Genomic DNA, 14,489 nt, shown 5'->3' with positions numbered 1-14,489 from the left:
ATTCAAATCCTCTGCTAGACCATATGAACTTGTGTTTGTAAAAGTGTAACCCGTTTCCCTACCACTCTTACTGTGTCCCTGCGCGTGTTTGTGTGTCACAAGCTTGCATCTGACTTGCTCTGGAAAAAAAAAATAGGTCATCCTTAAAACAAAAAGGGTGCAGTCAACATAGCAACCGTCTGCTGTTTTTTTATTGGCTGACTTGTTTCCATAGTAACAGGTTAACCTTGAGGCTGCAGTCGCAGACCAGTTTGTTGTCTAGGCAAATCCAGCATGTATGAGGAGCTCTGCTAAGTCAAGATGTCACCCACATTTTAGAGTACAGCAACACTGGTAAAAAGCCTGGCTCAGAAGCCCTGAAAATATTGTTGCATGTTGGAGCAAAGTGTGGCTACAACAAAGTCTCTGTCATCTAGGTTTCTATACAATGTATGTCAGCACTGTACAGTGCCTTTGATATACATCCACCTCCTTTGAATTATTCCGGGAATGGTACTTTAGGTTCTTTTCTCATGTATTGTACCACCATTTTTGTGAAATTTCTAAATGTTAATGAGAAAAGAGCATTTTCATTCATATTATGGTAGATATTTAAACGTGTGTGTGTGTGTGTGTGTGTGTGTAAGGAATAATTGAAGAAGTGCTGTTGAATTATTGAAAATGTATGCACACCGGAGGGTTGTATGTAGCCACAACACCAATTAATTCAACACCTCGAGACATGGGCTGCGTCCGAAATTGCATACTCTCTTGAGTAAGTACTTATTTTGTATCTATGTTCTTTATAGTATAAATGTGAGAAGTATGAATGGACATACTACACTCTCTATGATGTCATTATCATGTGACCTACCAGCGTCAGTTACGTCGCTTCACTGCCCATCACAAACCCTCTCCCGTGGCCTCATGGGATTGTAAAGTGTCCATTGTATACACACTTCAGAATCTCGCTGCTAGTAGGTCATACTGGGACTTTTTGCCCCCTCTTTTATGAGTGCTGTGAATTCAGTCATACTTATTTTGTCACATACTGCTTTAGTTTTTGCCTACTATATAATAGGGAAATATGCAATTTCGGCTGCAGCCATTGTTCAGATGTTTTATTTTAAGACATTTGTCAGGTTTCCCTGTTGCTGATTTTTTGCCCTAAATGCAGATGGTCAGATTCTGGCCTTTAAAAGAAAAAAGTAGCTCCAATCGAGTCAAATAGGTCATATTTGCGAAGTGCTGAAGAGATTGATGATGTCTGGTTAATTTTAGCCAAATATATCTGCTGGTCCTGGATTCTTAGATAGATGCCCTTTGTTTCCAGTTACCTAATTCGTTAAAAGTCTGATCTTAGAAAAGACTTGCAAGTTTCCTCCATTTTGCTGAAAAAGATGTCACATATATCTTTTAAAACCTTCTATGGCTTTTTCCTACCTACAAATTCATCTTCAAGTTCTCTCTTATGGTCTTATTTCTATACCCTACTTGTACTTGACTGTTAATTATTCCATCTCAATAGAGCTCTTGTTCGGTTCCTCTCAATGAAGACCCCTTCGCCCAGAGCTCTTAAAGGTAGGGTAGGCTATGTTTTTCATAAACACTTTTTGTTATATCGGTTGAAACTCATCTGTGGAAGTCTCAGGACCAAAAAATGTTCGTCCAATCATTGCATTTGGTCCTAATGCAATAATAGGATGCTGTATTTGCATACCTCCGCACTCCCTGCTTGCACAGACATCACACGTCATCAGCGTGTTCTATGATGAGGCTAGCAGACACACAGTCACCGAGAGCTGGAACAAACAGCAGCTACCATTTACATTTCCTTATGAACCCAAACAACAAGCTTATGCTGCGTTCACCCTATACCTACCGTAATTAAGAGATGGCAAGACGTGATGTTCTACTCTGAGAGGTTCACTTCCTCAGACTTTTTTGCGTTTCTATGTCAACACTATCAATGCCGAAATGAACCCTTTGAGAAATGGGGTAATTTAACGCCATTTCTTATGACACTTTGCAGAATCTGCTCTGGCTATGTGCGTGTTCATGTGTTTTGGAGGAGCGCGCTGAAGGTATGGTGGGATCTAATGCTTTCAAAGCTAGCTTATTATTGCTATCCGCTCTGAAATTGCCTACCCTACCTTCAACAGGTTCTTGAGCTGAGTAATAGTGCTGTTATATACTCTCAAGGCTTACAGTTCCACAATAAAAACACCTTGAGCTTAATCTTGTCACTATTCTGTTTAGCTACCAGAGTCATGGCTAGGTCAGTGTCTTATTCTGGTCTTTTATTAAGATTGTAATAACAGTTTGGTTTGATTGTCTCTAAATTCTTGAGTGAACAACATATTTTTCCTAAATGCATTTTAGTTTTATCGTTGGGGTTTCAATGCCCTTATTAAACCTGCAAAAGAACAATGAGACAGGAGGAGTGAAGTACTGCCCCCTGGTGTTAAGGCTGCAGATACACATGTACAATAAATAAATAAAATTTGGAGAGACCGCTCTTACTTGCTCCTAGAAAACTCCCTCTGAGCTGTCTGAAGAATGATGAAATTTCTCTAGCAATTTTAAAATAGAAGATTTGAGGAAAATATATAATGCATGTAAAGGACTGAAACATTATCAAGTGCTTGAAAACATGTAACAGCCAAGTGTCCAGCCATTCTCATATTTGTACATTTACACATGTAAGAAATGTAAAAAAGTGACCATTTTGAACTGTTGTGACAGTGTTTGAGGAGCTAGAATAAGATCAAATATGTGTTTGTTTATTGATAAAATACATTTTATTGTTTGAGATCACATCATGAACATACGGTTTTAAAATAAAGTGCTACAAAATACTGTGCTTCATAAGTGTGCTAGGCAAAACTATTTTTGTTCCTGGCTGGCTTTATGAAATTACAGTAAGTGTTGATCCTCACTCATCACAACTGCCTGAATTGCTTGAACAAAATGTCAAACCTCTGAAGAGCAGCTATGTGGTTCTTGCTGTTCTTCATCAATCCACGATGAAGACCCATCTGTCCCAAAGTAACGGTCACCAAAGTCTCCTTTAAGGACAGCAAATACAAGATTTTAGTACAGAGTGTAGTTGTTTTTTTCTTCTTCTTATACACTACCATTCAAAGATTTTGGGTTGGTCAGAATTTTTGGTAACATTACAATAAGGTCCCATTAATTAACATTAGTTAATGCATTAACAATAACTAACTATGAATAATACATTTGTTACTGTAAGATTCTTTGATGAATAGAAAAAAAAGTTTTTGAAATAGAAATCTTTCTTTTTATAATTTATAAATATCTTCACTGCCACTTTTGATCAATTGCATCCTTACTGAATAAAAGTCTTTTTTTAAGAAAAAAAAATCTTACTGACCCAAAACTTTTGAAAGGTAGTGTATCTGTCAGGATCACTCACCTATCCCTGGGATGAGATGAAGAAGGTCATCTAGGCTCTTGTCCACAGCAGTGGTGATGATTTTGACACGAGGGAAGGCGTAAGCCACTGAGGAAACTCCCAACTCCGCCATCAGCAGAGACACCAACACAATCTTGTCTTCCTGGACATCATGGTCCTGTATATGCACATACACATACACACACTCACATTCAACAAATGAAAACAATGAAAACATTCGAATAATGAGTTCTGGCCCCTAATTACTTTACTTTGTGTAAACGTGTCTAAATTATACTGCCGTGCAGGGTTTGCACTTTTTGTTTTTACATTTTGGAAGGAATGAGGTCTACAAGCAACATACCAGCAACACCCTCACTGCCATCATGGCTGCCGCTCCAGTAGAAACGGTGCTATCCATCAAAATCACATGGTCCTCACTGATGTCTCTGGGCAGTCGCAGGTAGTGCAGCTAAATGGAAGGGGAGGGAGTCATAGTTACCACGGAAACGAAGTGAGAAAGAAGGAACCACAGCCACCAAAAAGAATGAAACTGAGGAGTCAGGAGATCTCTGTTACCACGGAGACAGAGACCAACAGGCAAAATGGACAAACAGGGTTTGCGGAGAGCCGAGAAAATAACAGAGACAAGGCCACAAATATAAACAAAAAAGCATGGTGAAATGCCAGGCATAATCTGTGTCCAGAAAAAAAAAAGGCATATTTAATATATATATTCAGACTAAATCCGGGCGTAGACGGTATGATTTTTGTTGTCGTATGAGCTCCCAGGCAATTCTTTTTTCATGTCAATCGTCAATGCTCTTATGGTTGTGGCTCGTATCATGTGAGAAGCATTACAAGCCGAGCAGAGTACCTTACGGGCACGATAATATTTAAACGTTTAAAAAATATGAGACGTCAGCCTGAATTTGACCAGTGTATGCTCTCCCCTGTTCTCAAATCACACAACATACATACTGTACATACATACATAATACAACCACATCACATTGGCTACTAGCGACCCAATATCGTGCACATACACTGACACACAAATACACTCTCTAGTTGTTATTGTTGACCAGAATGACCATACTGTTCTCTGCTATTCACCTAGTCATTTACACATCTCTTTATTCATTTTTCGTTTCTATCAGAAGCAATAGCAGCAAAATTGATTACTCATTTCTCTGTGTTTAGCGCCAGAGCTCATGCGATTGACGCCAGCTCGCCATAGAAGGAGGGTGAACCAACTCCTGGGTACGACTAAGGAGATGCACTTAAATAGATTTACATGAAATAGATTCAAGTGTCGCCGCACAACCTACACATCACAGCATAAATGCTCCTCATAAACTATTTTATTATTAAAGCTACACTGTGTAATTTTTTAAGTTGATTCTTAGCAAAAACACTTTGTTCTTTCAAAATGATATGTGCTCATTAATGTGTAATTACTTCTACCAACTAATCAAGTATTCTCGTAAGCGTAGAATCTGCCATTTAGAATACATACGAGCGAGCTGCTCCAATGGCGACAGCCATGTTGCGCCTCCATCTTGAAAATACATTAGCCAAAGAGGGACATATCTGGAAATTCAAGCTTCGCCTTTCGCGTTTTGACACTCAGTGGCACCGTGACGAATGCGAGGGGGAGATTACTCGCGACTGTCGGCAGATTTGAAATAATACGGCCACCGTAGGAGTTAAAAAGGCCTCGGAATGGCAGGGGCTAGAAAGTAATGTTCAGTTGGCAGTCATAAACAATTTCACCGCTAGATGGGAGAAAATCCTACACAGTGTAGCTTTAAATGAAAAAAAGCAAGCATACTGTATGTGGGATTTGGTATGGCAGAAAGCACGGAAAGAGGGTTTCCTTTTATATCCACTGAAAAGCTGTTACTCATCTTAGTTCATTGCAATCTCACAAAGTTCTGTTATAATCAATGAAGCTGACTGCACAATGAATCTCTTATTTACATAATTGTTTGTTATAAAGAGAGGATTTGCAAGCGTGCAGAACTCAGAATCCACTCCAGTTTTTGTTCAGTGCTAACTTAAACACCTCTGATTGGCCATTGCGTTCAAGAAATCAACAGATATGTTTGTGATTGGCTACATTGCTCAATGCTGCAAAAACATGTTGTAAATAGAAACCTTTGATGTTCTCCAGAGTACAAACACAGATACGCACAAGATCGTTTGCCAAATATGTTTTGCCAATATGCTATTATCACAGAGAAAATCTGCCCATAACTGCAGATCTGTTTTCTTTCTAAAAGCAGAAGCAGCAGCGTTTTTTTAAAAGTTTTTTTAATTCTGTTGAAAAACTGTTATTGTCCTGTGTTACCTCTGGTTCTCCTGAATCCAGATTAGTCTGGATCAGAATCTTGCCAATACGGACGTCTTTCCACACGGCTCTCAGCGCAGGCTCCATGGTCTCACCTGCCCGAAGAATGGACACACCTGTGATCTAGAAAACAGGAAGAAAGGTGCTGCTACAAAAACCAAGATGATTCCAATCAAGTAAGAAATGTTCAAATACTGAAAATGAACATGTCAGACACACAAATTTACCCCTTTCCCACTAAATCTGCGCCCCTGATACTCTTGACCTTGTGGTGTTTGGATGGTACAGGCCTGTAAAAAGGACAGATATTTTTGTGATGACACACATTGTACAGCTGAGAAGATTTTTTTTGAGAAGAGGGGTGACAACAGGTCAGCAAAAAAGAAACATAAGCAAAATATTTATATTAAGGTGGTTAATGTCATAGATAACATTAATATTATAGATAAACCATATATTTATAGGTTATTATTTATTTAAAAAAATATAATTGGGACTAAATTAATTGGGATTAACTAAAAAAAATGAAAAATAATTCGATTAGTCTTGTCGATTAACTAGCTGGCATATAATGTAATTAATTCAATCAAAAGTTTTATTGATGTATATGTGTGATTATTGGTGATTAACTTGATTAATTAACTGGCATATCATGTAATTAATTCAAATAAAATTTTATTGATGTGTGATTAATTGTGATTCATTTGCTTGATTAACTGGCTTATCATTTAAATCATATTTTTTTATTGATATATGTGTGACTAATTGATATTAATTTTATTTGAATTAACTCTAGTACAATATTATTACATATCACAATACATTGCATATATGTGTGGGATAATTCATACCGGTGACAAATTCCTTGTTTGTTTTGCATACTTAGTCAATAAGGTTAGTTCAGTTGAAGGTTCAAATTCAGTTCAAATTCAATTGGCATATTAATATACATTTTTATTGACATATGTGTGGTTATAAGCAATTAATTTGATGACTATGTAACAGGTCATGTAATTCACATTTTTAAATGAGCACTAGGTATACTTTAAATCACAGTAGATTCAGCTTTGATCGCACAACAATATCACATACACACAGAAAAACACCCACACACCTTGGAGGGTAAGAAAGAGAGCGCGTGTTCAATCAGCAGCCGCATCAGTCTCTTTGAGTAGAAGATGAACTCATCACGGCTGGTGTCTTTGTTCCTAAAAAACAAACAGAAAAATTGAGGAGGTGTGCATAAAAGACGCAGAGAAAAGGGCGATGCAGGCCAGTGAGTCATTATCCTGATTCACACATGTGAGGAATTCTGAATGGCACCCGCAACAGATGAATGGATTTCAAAAACTCATTTCAACAACAAGCATCAACTTCTTAAAGTAGGCTAATCTTTTGACGTGATTCATATGACACTCACCACTCACCTGATGATGGTGTGGAGACCTCGGACCTGTGGCGTGCTTTCCAACACGCTGAGAGTCTGAGGTAGAGGCTGGGACTGGTGGGCCGTGGCCAGGAGCGCCCTGTGTGTGCGTGTGCATATGAAAGAGAAGAAATATGAAGCAGATCGGCACATTCACAGATAAAAAGATGCCATTTGTACACCTCAACATAACATTTCTAACAATGATTGCAACACTAAAGGAGCTATTGTGGGTCGTTTGCATGTTCATACACACACACACACGGACTATAGTCCATGTATATAAAAGAGTAAAAAGCATGATTAAACAGCTTCTCTACCTGACACTAATCTCACGCTGCCGAGAGAATGCATGCAACGGAACAGAGAGGAAAGATCAGTGAAAAACAGTGAAAGAGAAAGAGTTAGCAGGCTGAGAGTTTGAAACAAATTTTCTGTCTTAAATAAGTACTTCTTTGATAACTGTTTAATTCATTGTCCCTAACTTTATATATAAAATCCAAAAAATAGAAGTTGCAGAACTTCTATTCACGGACAGAGGGCGCTGTTTCTGCGTGTAGTGTGTGGAAATGTGAAGGAAGCTGAAAAAGCTTCAAGTCCTTTTAACATGGAAAATGCCCCCTCAGATTTTGAGATGATATTGGAAAAAAAACCCTGCACAGCTGCACTAAAACATGTCAGTTTTACATGATAAACACTTAGGGCCCTATCTTGCACCCAGCACAATTGACTTTGTACACCGACGCATGTATCATTCCTATTTTGCACCCGCGCACAGCAGACTTTTCCCTCCACAGGAAAACTAGAAAACGTTGGTAAACTAGAAAATCCATTTGCGCTCCCGGGGGCGGTGCAGCGCAAAGAGGAGGCGTGTTCCGGCGCAAACGTTCCCTGGTGCTATTTTGCAGGTTTAGAAAACAATTCCACCACAGACCAGGAAAAAAGGGCGCATGCTTGGCCATAATCAATGTAGCGTGTGCACAACGCGCATACACTTTGCTTATCTCATCTACACACAGACGCAGCAGTTCTCATTTTTAGAAAACCATACATTATTACTAGGAAAAATATTAACACACAAGGGAAATCATTGTTGTGTCCATGAAGATGTGAAAAAATAGGCATAAATCTAGCTTACACATTTACCCAAATTTTTATACGCCTGTTTAACCGAAGCTAATTTGGGTGTGTTTCTCCCATCCCCATACAATGTCACTTCTCTGTCTTTTATGGCCCTGATGAGAACGTCGGTCTCCTCGGCTGTGAACCGCTCCTGGCGCGCGCCTGGCAAATCCGCCGTTAAAAGCAATCCGCCATGGATCAAGCTCGCCTGCTATTAAAGGGAATGTGAGATGTCGCTCTGATTGGTTTATTCCACGTTACGCCCAAACCACACCTATGAATAATGAAGCTACTTCAGACCAACCCATTTTAGATTTGCGTCGGGCGCAAGAGTCATTTATCCTGCCAGTATAATAGCAACAGCGCCCAAGACCCGCCCACAAAGTTACTTGCGTTTTGCGCTTGATACTTGCGTTTCAGATCGTTAAAATAGGGCCCTTAGTTGTTAAAAAGTGTTTTGTTTTTCTTTTTCGTTTAACATGTATTGTCTAGGGCAGACTACCCTCTTTGGCTGGAACAATGGATAAGATGGTACTATACGGTTATCCGGACCACATGTGATGACCTACCCCAACCCCGCCCCTAAACCTACCCGTCACTGGGGTTACGACCAACCAAGAGCGGTTGTGGTCACGTGTGGTCAGGTGTGGTCCTGATAACCGTATAGTACCGATAAGATTACTTCACAGGACACATTTTCCCACAATGCCCCTTTTCACTCACCTCTTCTAGCTGGCTGTGAACATGCTGAACAATCAGGTCAATGGCCACCATGTTACCCCCACCTGTGTTTGCAGGAGAAAAGTGAATGATTGTAACATCTGTATTCAAAAGGCAATGATAACTGCAATTATACACTGCAGGAATTAAATATTGATCTCACCACGTGGCACTACAATGTCTGCAAGTCGCATGGTGGGTTCTATGTACTGCTCAAAGGCTGGTTTTACAAACTTATTGTATTGTTTAATCACTCCCTCAATGTCACGTCCTCTCTCTGTGATGTCCCTCCTCAGCCGCCGCACCAGCCGAATATCTGAATCTGTATCTACAAAAATCTTCATGTCCATCAGCTGCAAAAAAAAAAAAAAACATAAGATGCCTGAAGATATGATAAGTTTTCAGTTGTAGAATATAATGAAAGAGATATTTTCACTCAGAGCAAGATTGAGTCTTCATATATTTAGTAATCAATATTCCCTGAAAAAAAAAATTAGGCCTACATTTGAAATGCTTATACATGCAAAACGTTAATTTTGTAAGCTTATAGGCTTATACTAAAAGCCACAAAAGACAAAAGTTCAAATGTCATGGCTATTTAAGATGGATCTGTGATAATGGTCCCTCATCATCTTCCTTACTTCATCACAAAAACATTGTTATTACTTACTTTACTTTGAATTTTATCAGCATTTAAACATTCAGAAACTGAAACATTTCACAATACCTGCAAGAGCTCTTTGTCTGCAAAGGACAAGATGCCTTCAAAGATAATGACGCTGGCACCATAGACGTTTTTCTGGAAGAGGGATGAAAAAGTAAACACCATCAAACAATGGAAATCTTTTGCTGTATCTGTATCCTTGGCATCCGGAAAATATGTGAAACATCTGCCACACACACACACTCACCCAGTCTTTCTGGCGTCCATGTGTAGTGAAGTCATACACTGGGATTTTTACACTTTTCCCCTGTTTAAGTTTCCGCAGTGTGCTCTCAAGCAGCTCAAAGTCGAAAGCTCCCGGATGGTCAAAGTTATAGTCGTTCTTGGCTGCTAGAGCTTGTTCCTCTCGAGACAGGACCTGCAGATGGGTAACATAAAGGTTGCATGTTTGATCACTGGTGGGGGCGCCACGGACACAGGAAAGATCACAATCCTGACCTATCACCATATGTGCTTTAACATATTCATATTTTAATCACATCAACCATGGCATCTGGGCCAGCTGTTGGTAGCGTGTGAAAGCAGATGTTAAGGGTTACATAAAATTTTAAAAAGTTTAGATTATTTTGCCCAAATATGAAAATTCAAACCCTTATATTTTGTTTTTTACCTAAGGAACACAAAAATGAATAAAAAAAAACATACAGCGCGACCAGTGTAGCCTAATTCCTGAACAAAGTCATTATATTTTAGTCAATAAAGCCAGAATTCTGAACAAATTCTTAGGTTCTTTTTGGTGACTCAAAAACATACAGTGTGGCCAATGAAGTCCGATTCCCGAACAATTGACTCTTAACTCTTTTCCTGCCAGCATTTTTTTTTTTTAAGTTGCCAGCCACTGCTATCATCTTTTTAAAAAACAAAAAACAAAATTTTCATGTCCCCAGAATATTTTTTGTGTGAATATCTGAACATGCAATATATCAAGAGAAAGAACAGAGCCTCTGCTTTAAAAAGAAAAAAAGAAAAAAAAGAAAACTTTAATTCTAGCTTAATGCATTCTTTTTTTTTACCAACAGTTGAATGTGGCTAAGTTTCATAAAAAAAAGCAACATTTTGAGCAAAAAGCTGAGAAAAACACGAAAAAAAAATCTAAAGACTATTTGCTCAGTGATCAAAACATAGATAGAGTAGATCGAGTCCATCAACGCCCCCAAAGCTTGCACAGTCCTATAGCCTGTCTTCGGTCGACATTTCATTTAACATTAGGCAGTTTTGATTTATATGCTGTTTAATGTTGATAATCTCTTTATTTTACATATGCATCTGCTCCGCTTACATATGCTATCGCTTGTTTCTGCTTCTTCACAAGTCTTTTGATCAGGAGATTCAGTTCTCTTTCAGAAGATATGTAATTTCCTGTGTTGTCTCATACATGGGGGAAGTTTTCATCATTGGTGGGGAAAGAATTAAGAGACAGTTCTTTTAGATAATCTTGAGTAAATTATGACAGAATTTTCATTTTTGGGCAAACTTCATTAAAAAGAAGTGGATACATACAGCCTTGCTGAACAATGAACAAACAAATCTCCACAGTGGCCATTTTGATTTTATATATGTGCAAATCAAATGTGACTGGCTGAACTGTTTAGACTACTAGAGTGTCAGTCATTAGGCTGCAGTGTGTTTGTGTGGTCATGTGTTGGAACAAATGGATTCACGCAGAGATAAAGGAGGAAGGAGAGGGATTACAGAGACTTTCAGAAGCACTTGATTTACCAGATTAACTTTACATGGTGGACCAATCGCTCATTCAGATCTCACACTCAAACAAACACACACAGATGACCAAACTTCTTTCTCATAAACACAAACACCTCACCTTATAAAATGAGTCCATAGATAGTAAAACAACCCAAGGAACGTCCAGAGCTTCAATGATTTTATTGGCTACAGTAGTTTTTCCAGAGGCACTGCCTCCACACAGACCTGTAACAACATTATTACTTATTTAGACGTTCAGATTTAGTATAAGTTCAAATCTTCAAGAAAACCTAATAGGGAAGAAGCTGAGCCAAAATTGAAAGGCTTTTAAATATCTCTATTTAAATGATCATCAAGAAGTCAAGTTTCTGTTCACTCTTGTTTCCATCTACTCGTACCAATGACAAAGGCCTCTTTAAACTGGGCTCCATGTTCGTTGTACCAGGGCGGTCTGCCGGCTGTGTAGATGGTACGAGTGCCGGTGCGAAGTAGTGGAGGTTCTGTTTTACCCAGAGTGCTGCTCTTCCTGCGAGAGGTGCTGACCGTGGGGAGGAGCCTGTCCAGAGAATCTTCACCACTCCCACTAGACCAAAAAAAGAGAATTATTCTATTATAAAATACATTCAACATGCAGAAACAACTATACAGTAAGACATTTATCGATTTATTTCTCAAAAAAATGTGAACACTGTTTCTCTGTGGTCTGACCAACCAACACAGCAACAGCAGCTCAACCAATGGGGTGAAGTTGGGGCGGGGCAATCTCTATGTCCAACCAATGGGATACAGGAAGATTGTTTGGGAAACCTTTTTGACACCAGTTAGTAGGCTACTATTCTTTTTGCTGCTCCTAGTGACACATAAACTACAACCTTGAGTCTACAAAAATTGTTTATACAAAATATATATATATTTTTTTATTCTGTCCCCTCAACAACAAAGCATGTACCACATAACTAAATAAAAGTTGTTGCTTTTAACAAAATCTGACATGTAAGAAACCAAGTAATTCTTCAGTTTTGCCTAAAATCAAGATGTTTATTATTTAATAAAGACATATTTTATAACTTGGTTGATTTCTATAGGATATAAATGACAAAAACAATTCATCTCTAATGCCTTACAAAACAAACTTGGAGTGAGTGTGTGAAATGAGGAAATTAACTGAAATGAGGGTAAAATAAAATAATATATAAATATTAGATGAAAAACTTAAAGGAAAATAGGAAATGTTCTTGTCCAATTGTCCAAATGTTCTTGTCCATGCCTTAATTTCGCAATTTCTTTGGTGTTGCATCCTTCTCACAGGCATTTAATAATTGTTGACTTTTCAGTGCGAGTTAAATCTCTTTTTTGGGCCATTTTTCCTGTAAAAGAAAACCTGCTTAATAAATATGCACATCTGAATATAAGCCGTTTTTCACTTTCAGCCCACGTTAACTTACATATTACATATAAATGATTATATACAGAATTACTTATAAGGATTTATGTGGTTTGGAACTGGTAAAAGTGCTTGAAAAAAAATATTATCAGAATATCAACTTGCCTAATAATTATGCACACACTGTATAAATAATATAAAAATAACACTGGTAGGTGCATGTGTGAATGAATGTATAAACCATCTTGTTGTTCAATATGTCCCAAGATTGATGATTAACAGAAACAAACAAGCTTTCAGTCATATAAAATCTATGTGAACTAATTTATAAAATAGCAACCAAGACATATTTCCGCCATCACGTCAGTGTCATACTCAACTAGTCTTTCTCACACTTTGTATCAACCTGAGTGTTGACTAAATCAGCCCACTAGTCACATTCGAAACAGCCAAACAACACAGAGCAAAATGGAGAGGTTAAAATGAAATTATATATGGTAAAGTAATAGCCAAAAGAATTATAAAAAATTATATTGGGTCTGAAATTTAAAAAAGAAAAGTCTCAAAATCTAGACTATAAACAAGATAAAATAATCACGTTTTCAGTGAAAAGGTTTGAGAAAACAGCAGGTTCAGCACTCTTAACAATGATTTACTCTTTAAATGCATACGTCGGTTCAGATTATATCCAAGCGAGTGCCCAAAATTTAGTGCTTAATTAACCTTTTAAATACTTAGTGTATTTAATAACTTACCCTCCATCTGTACGGAGAGCCCAGCAGCCTGATATTCTGGCCCCTGTGTATCCGGGCAGCGTGCTCATATCAGCTGAGAAAGCCTGATGGCTGTCTTCAATATGAGCAATAAAGGTCACATTTTTATCGAAGCTCAAACAGCCCAACACAGATAAACCAGCTAATAATCACAGATGAAGCACAAAGCCTGGGTCACGGAGAGGGCGGACATCATACTGTTCCTAATGCACTAGCAAAAACACACGCCTGCTTAATCTGCCTCTGTTTTAGCAGAGAACCCTTGAAGTTTGAACGTTAGCTGACCACTAATGTCTTCAAGAAACCTTTTAATGGATAGAAAAACAACTTTTCTTTGTGTCTGGATACCGGCTCTCTCAGTGTGTGGGCTTGATTGAATAAGAGGATCAGGCGATGTGAATGGAAAGTATTAATAGAACCAGGTGATAGAGAGAGAGAGAGAGAGAGAGAGAGAGAGAGAGAGAGAGAGAGAGAGAGAGAGAGAGAGAGAGAGAGAGAGAACAGCTTTACTGCTGAGAGTTCTCAGTTGGTTGTCAATTTTGTCTCAGATGTTTCTCTTGCGATCCCTTAGGTGAAATAAAGTTATAAAGAAACAATAATATAAAATGTAGAGCTAAAACCTAATGAAAAGTAAAGTTAAATAATTTGTTCTTAGAAGAATTTGAAATCCCATTGATTTTTTCTAGTCTCCTCTAGTATTTTCACTTAAATTCTAAAGGAGACGTGAGTTTACTGACTTATGCAGGAGAAAAAAATATAAGAAAGGGAGGGATCAGAAATGTCTTTCTATGTCATATTGCAGGGGTTCCCAAACCGGGGTTGACAAACAAACAGCGGAATTGAAGTTGGAGTTGATGAAAATAAAATCAAAACAAAATGCTTAGGC

The 14,489-nt window shown here is 38.2% G+C and overlaps 1 protein-coding gene across 1 annotated transcript in view; it reads right to left on the bottom strand.

The window, feature by feature from the left end:
• Positions 1–14,000, bottom strand: part of uckl1a (uridine-cytidine kinase 1-like 1a) — a 44,634-nt gene extending 30,634 nt beyond the window's left edge. Inside the window, exons 1-14 of the mRNA XM_079897589.1 lie at positions 13,586–14,000; positions 11,845–12,029; positions 11,565–11,671; positions 9,930–10,100; positions 9,746–9,817; positions 9,182–9,371; positions 9,003–9,083; positions 7,171–7,276; positions 6,865–6,958; positions 5,978–6,040; positions 5,751–5,873; positions 3,762–3,869; positions 3,419–3,575; positions 2,959–3,047 (exon numbers count right to left, since the gene is read on the bottom strand). Coding sequence (XP_079753715.1) covers positions 2,959–3,047; positions 3,419–3,575; positions 3,762–3,869; positions 5,751–5,873; positions 5,978–6,040; positions 6,865–6,958; positions 7,171–7,276; positions 9,003–9,083; positions 9,182–9,371; positions 9,746–9,817; positions 9,930–10,100; positions 11,565–11,671; positions 11,845–12,029; positions 13,586–13,653 — 1,614 coding nt within the window. The 5' untranslated portion in view covers positions 13,654–14,000. The remainder of the gene's footprint in view (positions 1–2,958; positions 3,048–3,418; positions 3,576–3,761; positions 3,870–5,750; positions 5,874–5,977; positions 6,041–6,864; positions 6,959–7,170; positions 7,277–9,002; positions 9,084–9,181; positions 9,372–9,745; positions 9,818–9,929; positions 10,101–11,564; positions 11,672–11,844; positions 12,030–13,585) is intronic.
• Positions 14,001–14,489: the final 489 nt, after the last annotated feature.

Source organism: Squalius cephalus, assembly GCF_949319135.1.
Source record: "Squalius cephalus genome assembly, chromosome: 16".
Taxonomy (NCBI): Eukaryota; Metazoa; Chordata; class Actinopteri; order Cypriniformes; family Leuciscidae; genus Squalius; species Squalius cephalus.
The sequence above is the reverse complement of the archived record's forward strand: the minus strand, read 5'-3'. Positions and strand labels throughout refer to the sequence as shown.